Consider the following 12,015-nt stretch of genomic DNA (forward strand, 5'->3'; position numbering starts at 1 on the left):
TGCCAAATCTGGTATAATTCCGTTCAGCCGTTCGAGCTGTAGCCTTGTCAGAATGTCCCTATGGAAATTAACATGGGGAAAACATGTTTTGGGACCCCCTTTTTTCTCGGCCCCTGCTTGACGAATCCCCCCGAAACTTTCAGGGAAGGAGCATAGGCAAATTTAAGGAAAATTACAGGCAGATCCCTCAATCGGCGCCAAAGTTATTCCCAATAGAATGTTCGTAATTTCCTATGGTAACTAGGTCCTAACTATATATACCTACTGGCAACCGCCAGTAGGTAATATATATATATATACATTTATATATATATGTGTTGAATTGTTCCTATTCTTTACAATTATCACTATACTAACGACATTACTACTACTAATTATTGCAGCGCATGTCTTTTACAGATGGTGTATTATGAGTTAGCTGGACTAAGGTCAACATATCCTGAGGGGGTGCGTGGAATCAGTCACACAGCATCCTGGTGTTTATGTTTTCCACAAATTCACAGTATTTACTGAGAGAGTACTTGCTGCACGACACTCAGACAAGTGTACACCAGGCACAAGACTTTGAACAAAGTTCAGTTTTGGACCCAGAGCCAGTTGCGAGATCTGATCCTATAGAAATGCCCTCTGACCTTTAGATACCAGGGAGTGGTTGGGCTGCATTTTGAGGTGAGACCGGATTACTGGGGTCCCACCTTCCTGCAGAAACCAACTTCATGTGGAAGCAGAGGGTACACATAGCACCACCAACTGCCTCCTTATACGCATGCTAGATCACAGTGCCTACCTATCACCGGAAGCTGCTCTTTTACACACTTGCTATGGTAAAGTGCTTACCTATCGCCAGGAACAGCCCCCTTTCTTGCCTGCTAGTGTTCGCCTATCACCAGAAACTGCCCCTTTACTGCCCCTTTACACGTCTGTTACGGCACAATGCACACCTATCACCAGAAACTGCCCGTTACATGCCTGCTAGAGCACAGTACCTACCTATCACCAGAAAATGTCCTCCTTTTACACCTGCTAGAGCACATGCCTGCCTATCACCACAAACCTCCCTTTTATATGCCTGCTATGGCAAACTGCTCAATATCGATAGAACCTGACCCTTTAATACACCTGCTAGGACACAGTGGTCACCTGTCGCCTGAACCTGTCACACTTATGCACCTGCTAGGGCACAGTGCTCACCTGTCGCCTGAACCTGTCACACATATGCACCTGCTAGGCACAGTGCTCACCTGTCACCAGGAACTGACCCTTTACATGTCTGCTAGGGCACCATGCTCACCTATCACTAGAAACTGTACCCCTTGCACACCTGCTAGGGTTCAGCGCCCACCTATCATCCTGAACCGCCCTTTAACACACCTGCTAGAGCACAGTGACCACCTGTTACCAGAAACTGCCCCTTACATGCTTGCTATGGCACAGCTCTCACTTGCCCTGAGGAACTGTTCCAGGGCGCAGGGCTGGCCTATCTACCTATGTAAACCAAACAACATTATATTTCTTCTGGCCTCTTAGACCTGCTGTTTAAGTGCCACGAAGTCTTGTTAGTAAGGCGCTGGACTCATAATTGAAAGCATCGACCAGTATAAAAGGAAGAGTGCGCTTCTTGGGAAGGGCCTCACAACCGTAACTGTTCACACCAGCACCAACACCGCGCACCCTAACTTGAGACGGGGCCCTGGCACACTGCAGCACACACAGGGCCCACGCTCTTTGGCCACAGCCAGAGGGGCTGGGCCCAGAACACTCCATCTGCTTTTCTCTCTCTGCTAGTAGTATGCACCTACGACTACTGCCTGTAGCTCGCCCGGTTCTACTACATCCAGGCATGCGTGGGTACACTCAACAGGGCTTGCTGAACGTGCAGACAGGGCCACTGGAATCATCCGATTTTGTGACCAAAGTATTTTCTGCATAATGTTGGATTCGTCATATGTGCCACATAATTCATCATCGGCTGCATAATCTTCAGATTTTAACAAGAAAATGTTGTTTCTAGTTCAAATGGAACAGACATGTTGCCCTGCAGTTGAAGGCCCTTTGCAAAAGTTGACTGGTCACCTGTCAGCCTACTGCTGTATTTGGGTGTCAAACTGGAACTGCTGAGGTGAAACCTTTGCCCAGATAGAGGCAGATTTACACGCCCCTTGCGCCACTTTTACGTCACTTTTAACATGGGAAAAGTGACGCAAAAAGGCTTGTAAATCTGCCCCATAGTGTTTAGATGTGTAAACATGACAACATAGTGGGGTAGTACTATCACAAAACGTGCGGCTTTATGCCGCATACTTTCCCTTTGCTGCATAATTTAGTTATCCCTGTCATATAATTCGGTTCTCCCCTGCCGTATAATTCCAGTGGCCGTGCCTCGTATAGAGTATCCTCACTGTTCCTGTCAGTGAGCTGAAGGCCTGCACACCTGTCATTATGTACCTGCAGCGCTACATTCCTGAATGTGATCACACGCTTCCTACCGACGAACGGTAGTGAAGGCGCACACCTCATCAGGTGACATGTTGTTTGAGCAGTTCATACCCCTCTGTAGTCTTTAAAGCGATGGGATGGAGAGAGGTTCAGCACAGCTCGCTGCAGACATGGCGGGTGCCGGCCCCAGACCCAGACTCCACGATCATGAGACCCCCTGCTCCATCTGCAGGGAGCTGCACTCTGACCCCATGACCTTGGACTGCGGACACATCTTCTGCCTCTCCTGCCTCACCATATACAAGGCCAGCGAGGATTTAGAGAAACTCTACCCAGAATGCAAACTGGAGTTTCACCTGAAGAAAGAACTAGAGCCGAGTGGGATATTAACAAATTTGGAAGAAATCGCGCTTGGAGGTCACATACAAGACGCTCCGTGTGAAGAGCACAGCAAGAAGCTGCAGCTCTTCTGTGACCACAGGAGCGGACTCATGTGTGTGGTCTGTAGACAGTTCCGGGCACACAGAGCGCACCGTGTGACCCCCGTCAACGATGCCGAGCAGGAATACAGGGTAAGATCGAATCTAGAGCAGAGTGCCATACGTTAACACATCGCATAGCGCCTCGTCACAATTAACTGCATCGATGAGCTGAGCACAAGTACTAGCCACAAAGGATTGGAGTCAGAATATGGAACACAGGGTCACAAGTAAGGAATCAAACCTATTTAGCGCCACTATCACACTAAACTGCTTCCAGGGGTTGAGCAGGAGGAGCTGGTCGGTCAGAATCTCGAACAGAGGGTTATGATGGAAGCACTAACTACAGTAATGTCTTCCCTAACTGACCACTGACCATTTCAACCCTTGCTGACCTCAATCCAATATTAAACCATACAAGGGCATATTTACAAGCACCTTTCGCCAACACAGCATCACTTTTAGTGGCGTTGTAAAGTGACGTGGTAGTGGCGCTAGGGGCTTCGCTTTATTTACAAGGTGAATTTAAATCGCTTAACGTGGATTAACGCTGCCTTGTAAATAAGGACCCGTTTCACTTAGCGTGAAAGGGGAGGGCAATGGGTGTTGCTGTGGGCGTTCCACTGCAACACCCATTGATTTTTAAACGGCTCCCTATTTACAAGGGTGTGGTAAATAGGAGGCAGCGCCAAAATTAGGACCAGGGAAAATCTGGACTCAAACAAGCGAAACGAGGAGAAATGCTTTAATTCTCTTCATTTTTGCTGTTTCCACGTGTGCTGCATTGTGCAACACACATGGAAACAGCAAAAGGCCAATTATTATTTATTTGCAGTATGGTCTCCCTTCCTACACATAAACAATAATTAAAAAATAACATTTTGTAACTTCTATGTGTGCTGCATTAAGCAGCACACATACAAGTTACAAAGCACCATTTAAAGGTTGTTTATGTGCAGGAAGAGAGATCTTCCAGCACATAAACGATCTCCCAATCAACACCGACACCCTTGCACTATGGTACAAGGGTGCCTGCGTGTGTCATATGCTGCTAAGTTTAGCACCAGCACAGGGGGAAACGCAAGGATCCACCATATTCTTGTAAATATGGTGCAGCCCTGCATTTCTAAACCGATGGAGCGTGTCGTTAGCTTTCTTGGCTTAACAAGGCTCTTCGCCACTTTGTTGTAAATATGCCCCACTATCACTTTCTGCCCCATAGCGCAAATTCGCATATTTGCCAAAATAATTGCTAGTACACTCTTCATAATAATCAGTTGTCATTTTGTTTGTATACTTGATTAAAGTTTACTAAAACATTACCATTATTGGACATTCACACTTATTTTGAATCCAGTGCCGTTTTACTATCACATTTGTACATAGTGCAGTTCAGCTCTAGCATCCTAGTACGTGAAGCCTCGTTCTGAAGTTGCCTCAATGCAGTGAGGATCGCAGAAATGAGTAAAATCAGCCTTTACCCGAGAAACTTCTGCCACTGTCCAACACTAAACACTGCAGTAATTTCTACCCTCGCTTACCACTCTCCAACATTAAACACTGCAGTCATTTCTAATCTTGCTCACCACTCTCCAACATTAAACACTGCAGTCATTTCTACCCTCGCTCACCACTGTCCAACACTAAACACTTCAGTCATCTCTACCCTCAGAGACCACTGCCCAACACTAAACACTGCAGTCAGTTCTACCCTCGCTCTCCACTGTTTAACACTAAACACTTTAGTCATCTCTACCTATGCTCACCACTGACCAACACTAAACACTTCGGTAATTTCTACCCTCGCTCACCAAAGCCCAACAATAAACACTGCAGTCATCTCTACCCTCAGTGACCACTGACCAACAATAAACACTTCAATCATTTCTACCCTCGCTCACCACAGCAAAACACTAAACACTTCTGTCATCTCTACCCTTTCTCACCACTGACAAACACTAAACACTGCAGTCAATTCTACCCTCGCTCACCACTTTCCAAAACTAAACACTGCAGTCATTTCTACCCTCACTCGCCACTGACAAACTCCAAACGCCTTCAGTCATTTCTACCCTTGCTCACCACTGACCAACACCAAACACTTCAGTCATTTCTACCCTCGCTCTGCACTGCCCAACACTAAACACTGCAGTCATTTCCACCCTCGCTCACCACTGATGAACACTAAACACTGCAGTCCTTTCCACCCACACTCACCACTGACCAACACTTCACACTACAGTCATTTCTACCCTCGCTTAGGACTGTCCAACACTAAACACTTCGGTCATTTCTACCTTCGCTCTACACAGCCCAACACTAAACACTACAGTCATTTGTACCCTCGCTCACCACAGCCCAACAATAAACACTGCTGTCATTTCTACCCTCGCTCATCACTGACCAACACTAAACACTGCTGTCATTTCTACCCTCGCTCATCACTGACCAACACTAAACACTGCAGTCATTTCTACCCTCGCTCACCAGTGTCCAACACTAAACACTGCAGTCATTTCTACCCTTGCTCACCACTGTCCAACACTAAACACTGCAGTCATTTCTACCCTTGCTCACCACTGTCCAACACTAAACACTGCATTCATTTCTACCCGTGCTCACCACAGCCCAACACTAAAAACTTCAATAATTTCTACCCTCGCTCACTATTGTCCAAAACTAAACACTTCAGTCATTTCTACCCTCGCTCACCACTGACCAACAACAAAACTCTGCAGTCATTTCTACCCTTGCTCATCACCGACCAACATTAAAGACTGCAGTCATTTCTACCCTTGCTAAGCACTGAACAACACTAAAGACTGCAGTCATTTGTACCCTTGTTCACCACTGTCCAAGACTAAACACTGCAGTCATTTCTACTGCGGGGAATGAGATTTTGGTATCAATTTATAATCAATTTAATAATTTATCTCATTCGTAATTTTTGGACCGCTAGTATCTGTCATTGAGTAAAAGACCACCCCCACACAGGTTTAGTTCGGCCCCATTAAATGACGCCACTCTGAAGAACCACTTACAACTGATAAAGTTTAAAAGGTTTATATAAAATCGAATTTGAATGCAAATTACAATCCTCTCAGGATAAATCTCAAAGTATACAAAGAATACAAAATCAATTCCAAAATCAGCAATTTAAAGTTTCGATGTAAAGTGGTTCCTTTGCGTCATCTACAGAAAGAGAAAAATAATCAAGTTAAATCTGTCCCTACTCTATACTAGGTGACATCCCTATTTCGCAAGTTTCTTCCCTAAAAAGGTGTCAGCAGTTTGACTTCCAAAGAAGTTCAAACTCTCTTAGCCTCTAAAGGTAACTTAAGTTTAAGAAGCAGTACCCTCTCTGCCTACCCATCCGCTCTTCTAAGGGTCCTCGGCCTACTGCTCCCTTGCGCTCTGATCTCTCTCAGCGCATCTGCTCAAGGCATCTACCCTTGCCTTCGCTCTGAGCAATTCACCTTGCTGTTCCTAATCTCCAATTGCTCATTGCTACCTCCTCTCCTCTCCTCCCCGGGGTGCTGTCCCTAAAATACACAATCACAGTGTGGGTGGAACGCCCCTTGACGCCCACCACGGACTTTCCCCGATGATGTCAGTTTCTGGCTCTTTCCATTGCTTCATCTCTTTGCGTCGTCCGTTAGGTTGACCCTTCTCCTTAAATGTCATCTTCATCTTCTTGTTGGCGACTTTAGTTTGACACTTTCAGATCAAAAGTCATATGAACTTAAACAAGACTTTAACTTACAATTATTTCTTTGACCTTACTAGATCCTGTGAATGGTCATTCAAAACAAAGCTCAAATCCCAATCGCCTCCTCTCATGTTTAGGCAATAAACTTCGTTCGACATTTGTCACCTTAAATCTAACAAATGCTAGACTCTTCGGCTCGCACCTTCAAGTGAAGACTATTCACGACTCCTGCGAGCCCACTAAATTACATACATTGGACTATGCTCCTGCGAACTCTTGGTTAGTCAGGTTATAATCACAAATGACCTAACTCTTCCAGCATTCCTACAAACTTCTTCTACACAGTATAACCCTTAACATACATTTACATATGAACGCCTTTAGCCAATACTTTCTTCTAAGCGAATACAATTTTACATAGAATATATAGAATATAATCTCATACATAGAATATAAAGTATATTCTCATTGGTTACATCGTTATGTGTATGCTCCTTGCACATTTCTCCATGTTACATTTCTCGCCGTTTCTGTATTTAAAGTTACATACGTACATGAATTCTACTCTGCACGTTCTACTGTTCGTAGGCATTTCTACATTAGCCCATTACGTATACGGGCCTTCTAGATCTAATACATTCTAATATGAATACAGTTATACATTTCCTATACCATGTTGTCACTTTCCGTTGACTTTTATACTATAAGCGTCAACTTCATGTTACGATATACATTTCATTCCTACGTTTCATGATATGCTTGTAAATATGGCCTATACATAATTCTTATTCAAATTTGTGCTCTCTCAGTCCCCCCTTTTATGACTTTTAGGAGTCATCACTAAAAGCAATTTGAATAACACCTTTTTAAACAGAACTAGTTACATCATTCCCTCTTTTCATCATTTCAAGTGCCCTCAAGCTTTTATACTGTTGATCTTGTAAAGCAGCTAATTTCCTTTCCTGCTCTCTCATAGATCTTTGTAACCGGTTCGTCCTATACCATTTATATAGTTTCACAAATCCTAACAATGTAATTATGCAAATTAATACTATTAATACAGGTTTTAATATGTACCACACTATACTTTTGCCAAGGTTAGCAAACCAACTTCCAACTTTTCCTACTCCATTACCTACTTTTTCCCAAACATTTATTTTTGTCAAATCTTCGATTTCTTGATGAATCTGTGTAATGTTTCTTATAACCTTTTCTAGTGGTTTTGAATTATCAGGAATATAGGTACAACATTCCTGAACCTTCAAAGCCTTGCAAACTCCGCCTTCTTTTGCTAATATCACATCAAGAGCAAGTCGATTCTGAAGAACCATTGCTCTGATCGATTGCATCTCACCTTCTATTAGCATTAATGACCTTGCAGTACTTGCAGATAATCTATCTACGACTGTAGCTAGTCTCCTGATCTTAACATCGTTAAGTATTAAACCTAACATAGGAAACATCGCTCCAAATACGTCTCCTACTACTTCTGCATCTCCTACTTCTCTTTTTGTTCTTGTCGAAGCCTTTCTTTCTATTATCGCTAAATCCTTTGCATGATATATTTTGGGGAAGACAATTGCCAAGTAACACGAACCATACCAATTGTCAGGCAGTTTTACATAGGCACTTCTCCCACATACAAAATATACATTAGGAATAGCCTGCATCCCTTTCATAAAATCCTTCGTATAATACTCTAATTTAAAAGCATGCTCACAATTAACTTCACCTACAAATTCACTCTCATAATATGTCTTGCTTCGAGTTAAACATAACTTCCCTTTCTGCGTTCTATCCAATGCTATTGGACCATTGCTTCCTTTCTTTTTATGTGCCTTCTCTTCTTCGGTCCAATCAGTTTTCCACTGTCCTGACATTTTTAGAATCTTCTGCCTTCTGTATCGGTCATCTACTTGTGCTATAAACTTTTTCTCAGTCTCTGACACTTTGCAAGTCAAATTATTTCTGCGTGCATATGAAGTATCTAGTGTATCCCAAGGAAGAAAGAATTTGGCTAGTCTATCCTCCTTTTTATAATAGTCCCACTTATTCATTTGTTTATAATTCGGAACTTCAGGCAGTACCGAATCATAATTTGAAAAGTAGTACTCAAATCCTTCTCTACCATAAAATATACTTAGCAGTAAACTACATGTTATCCCATAAGTCAATGGGAGATGATGATATCGGATGCCCTCGTCTACAGAAGCCGGCAATTGCATACAAACGTAGCAATCTTTGGCCTCCATGGCATCGATATATTCGTACAACAGTTTAGCATATGCGTTTGACCTAAAGTTTCCCTGTGACTCATCTACATGTAATCTACGAACTTCATCTGCTAGTAACGTCTTTTCGCGTATAACATTGCTCTCCTCCTTCTTTCCATCAGGAGCAGGTTTCAAAGTCGTTACAAGCTTAACATCTGCTATTTCTTTATCGTTTTCATGTCCTACTATGTATGATATTGTCACTACGGTAATTATGAGAAATATCACTACCGCTATAAGTGTACCTATTATACATCTAGCTTTTCTGTTTGAGTTGCCGTTCTCCATGTTGTCAAAACAGCGGGACTCTTTCTTTTGCGAAAAAGTTTATCAGTTCAGTCCTTCGTTTGCTTTGGTTTCTTCTCCGTTTGTAAAGTGTTCTTTTATCAACAAAGTCTCCTTTTCGCCACAATGTCTCTTTATTTTTAACAACAGACAACCCTAACCCTTCTCCATCCTCTAAATGTAATCCCTAATTTTATTCTTCTTTCCACTCGGCGCTAGGTTATCTTCTTCTTTGTAACTTATATACAAAAGTCTTTATACATCAACAATTATTCTCGTACCTGCAGCTCTTGCAACAAGTTCCAATAATTCAAAACGAATGACTTTGTCTTCTTCCTCTGATATTTGATGACCAAAGGTTGGAAATTGTAATCTGTTCAACACTAAATCCTTAATCCGACTCAAGTATGGGGGTATGGGAAGTGTGAAAGTCAGTAATCCCTCAGTCTCGAGTCCAGGCGTCAACATCCATATCTCCACTGCCACAAATGGATCGAGATCGATTACTTTCACACTCTTCACTCTCCCAGATTTCTGTCCCCAAGACATCTGCTAGATAAGTCCACTCTGGGGTGGCGTACCTTCTGCAGGGCACACGTACCCTTCTCGACCTTCGTGGACTCTCAGTTCCTGAGTCAGTCGTTTCTTCCTCCTGATCCGATTCTTCAGCGATCGGGACAAGAGTCCTTTCTTGCTTTTCTTCCGAGCTTGGCCTTTTCTTTCTCTCCGGCCAACTGGCTTCGTCACTCCTTGTTCTTCTGCTCCTTGTTCTTGGACCAGTCTCTTGGTCACTCTCAGTTTGTTCGGTATCCGATTCAGTCTCCCAGTTACTTTCTTCTCCTGAGGCGACTTCGGTCTCGCTAGTGTCTTGACCTTCGTCGACTTGTTCTGACACAGTCTCAGCTTCTTCGATCACCTCCACAGCTTGGCTTTCCCCCTCTATGGCTTCTCCGTTTTCCGCCGGATTCTCATCCGAGAGAGGAGCTGTTTCTTCTAGAGGTGTTGGCACTCTTCGGGTGTGTGAGGCATGTATCCAGTTTGGCAAGCCTCCACACTTCACCGCAGTGTTCGTGACAAGTATGACTTGAAATGGTCCTCGCCAACGCACGTCTAAGCAGTTCTTCCTGACATGCTTCTTCACCAGGACCCAGTCTCCAGGACTCAGGTCATGGCACAAGTCTTGTGCTGATGGAACCTCTGCAGCCTGGACCTGGAGGGACACAGAATTAATGGCATCAGATAGTCCCTTGCAGTAGTCCAAAATCAAGTCGTCTGTGATGTTCACTAGCGCTGCAGTTGGAACCGATGGCAATCTCATAGCTCTCCCCATTAGCACTTCATGTGGAGAGAGGCCTGTTTTCCTATCAGGTGTGCTACGTATGCTCATAAGAACCACTGGAAGTGCGTCTGGCCAACTCAGGGATGTCGATGAACAAACTTTAGCCAGTCTGGACTTGATTGTACTGTTGATTTGTTCTACAATCCCTGAAGCTTCGGGTCGATAGCTGCAGTGTAACTTTTGATCAATATTCAAAGCTGAGCACAACATCTTCACTATTTCGCTGTTGAAATGAGTTCCTCTGTCCGATTCCAAAGAGGATGGCACCCCAAACCTCGGTATTAACTCTCTAAGTAACAATTTTGCTACTGTAAGTGTATCACATCTACGTGTAGGGTAAGCCTCAACCCATCTAGAAAATATGCAGACAATCACTAAAACGTATCTGAGTCTGTTACATGGAGGCATTTCTATAAAATCAAGCTGCATTCTATTGAAAGGCCCCCCAGACCTCCCAATGTGACTCAAGGTAACTGGTGTTCTCTTTCCCACGTTTAGTTGCTGACAAATCGCACATCGCTGACATACTGCTTCTGCCGCTACTCTAAACTTAGGATTAAACCACGTTTGTCTGAATACTCTCACCATGGCATCTCTTCCTATGTGTGCTGATCCATGCAATTTCCTTGCCATTGGACTAACAAGTTCATTTGGTAAAACTGCTCTCCCATCGGCAGAGACCCAAAAATTCATTTCGCCTTTCACACAACCCGCTGTTTCCCAGCCCTTTTTCTCAACATCTGGTGCATTCTCCTGAACACTCCTTAACTCATCCCACGTATCTACAGTGTCTAACAACATTGTCAATTCAGTTCTTTCCTGTACTCCCCCCACTTTAACATCAGTGTGAGAATAACCTTGCTCTGCGCAGTAACGCGCTACTTCATTAGCATAATGATTGCCCTGCGACACAAAGTCTACGTTCTTCGTGTGCGCAGCACATTTGACAACCGCAATAGCTGACGGTCCTTGCAATGCATCTAACAATAGTCTCACGAATTCTCCATTCCTGATGGGAGAACCCGAGGAGGTCATGTAACCTCTTTGAGACCATAACTGCCCGTAATCGTGAACTACCCCGAAACCATACTGGCTATCGGTGTATATGGTGACTCGAAGTTTGTCGCCTGCTAAGCAAGCACGAGTCAAAGCAACAATTTCAGCTACCTGAGCGGAGTGTACTCCTTCCAGGCAAGCGGCTTCTATAACTCTGGTAATCGTGCAAACTGCATAAGCTGCTCTCAGCTGACCAATATCGTCTCTTACGCATGAACCATCAACAAAGAAAATTTCATCAGGGTCAGTCAATGGCTCATCTACGATATCGGGTCTCGGTTTGGTGCATAGTTCAGTCACATCAAGGCAGTCATGATCTGTACAATTTTCATCATCCACCTCATTTGGAAGTGGCATCAAAGTTGCAGGATTCAAGACAGAGCATCTTTTTAGGGTCACATTCTCGGCAGCCAGTATGACTTGCTCGTAGCGTGTGAG

At 43.8% G+C, this 12,015-nt stretch overlaps 2 protein-coding genes across 4 annotated transcripts in view; one reads left to right on the top strand and one right to left on the bottom strand.

The window, feature by feature from the left end:
* LOC144828380 (zinc finger protein RFP-like) overlaps positions 1–12,015 on the bottom strand; it is a 341,356-nt gene that overhangs the window by 317,407 nt on the left and 11,934 nt on the right. The window lies entirely within an intron of this gene.
* LOC144828379 (E3 ubiquitin-protein ligase TRIM39-like) overlaps positions 2,607–12,015 on the top strand; it is a 149,102-nt gene continuing 139,693 nt past the window's right edge. Inside the window, exon 1 of the mRNA XM_078686491.1 lies at positions 2,607–3,008. Within this exon, the coding sequence (XP_078542617.1) occupies positions 2,607–3,008 (402 nt within the window). The remainder of the gene's footprint in view (positions 3,009–12,015) is intronic.

Source organism: Lissotriton helveticus, chromosome 4_1 (assembly GCF_964261635.1).
Source record: "Lissotriton helveticus chromosome 4_1, aLisHel1.1, whole genome shotgun sequence".
Lineage (NCBI taxonomy): Eukaryota > Metazoa > Chordata > Amphibia > Caudata > Salamandridae > Lissotriton > Lissotriton helveticus.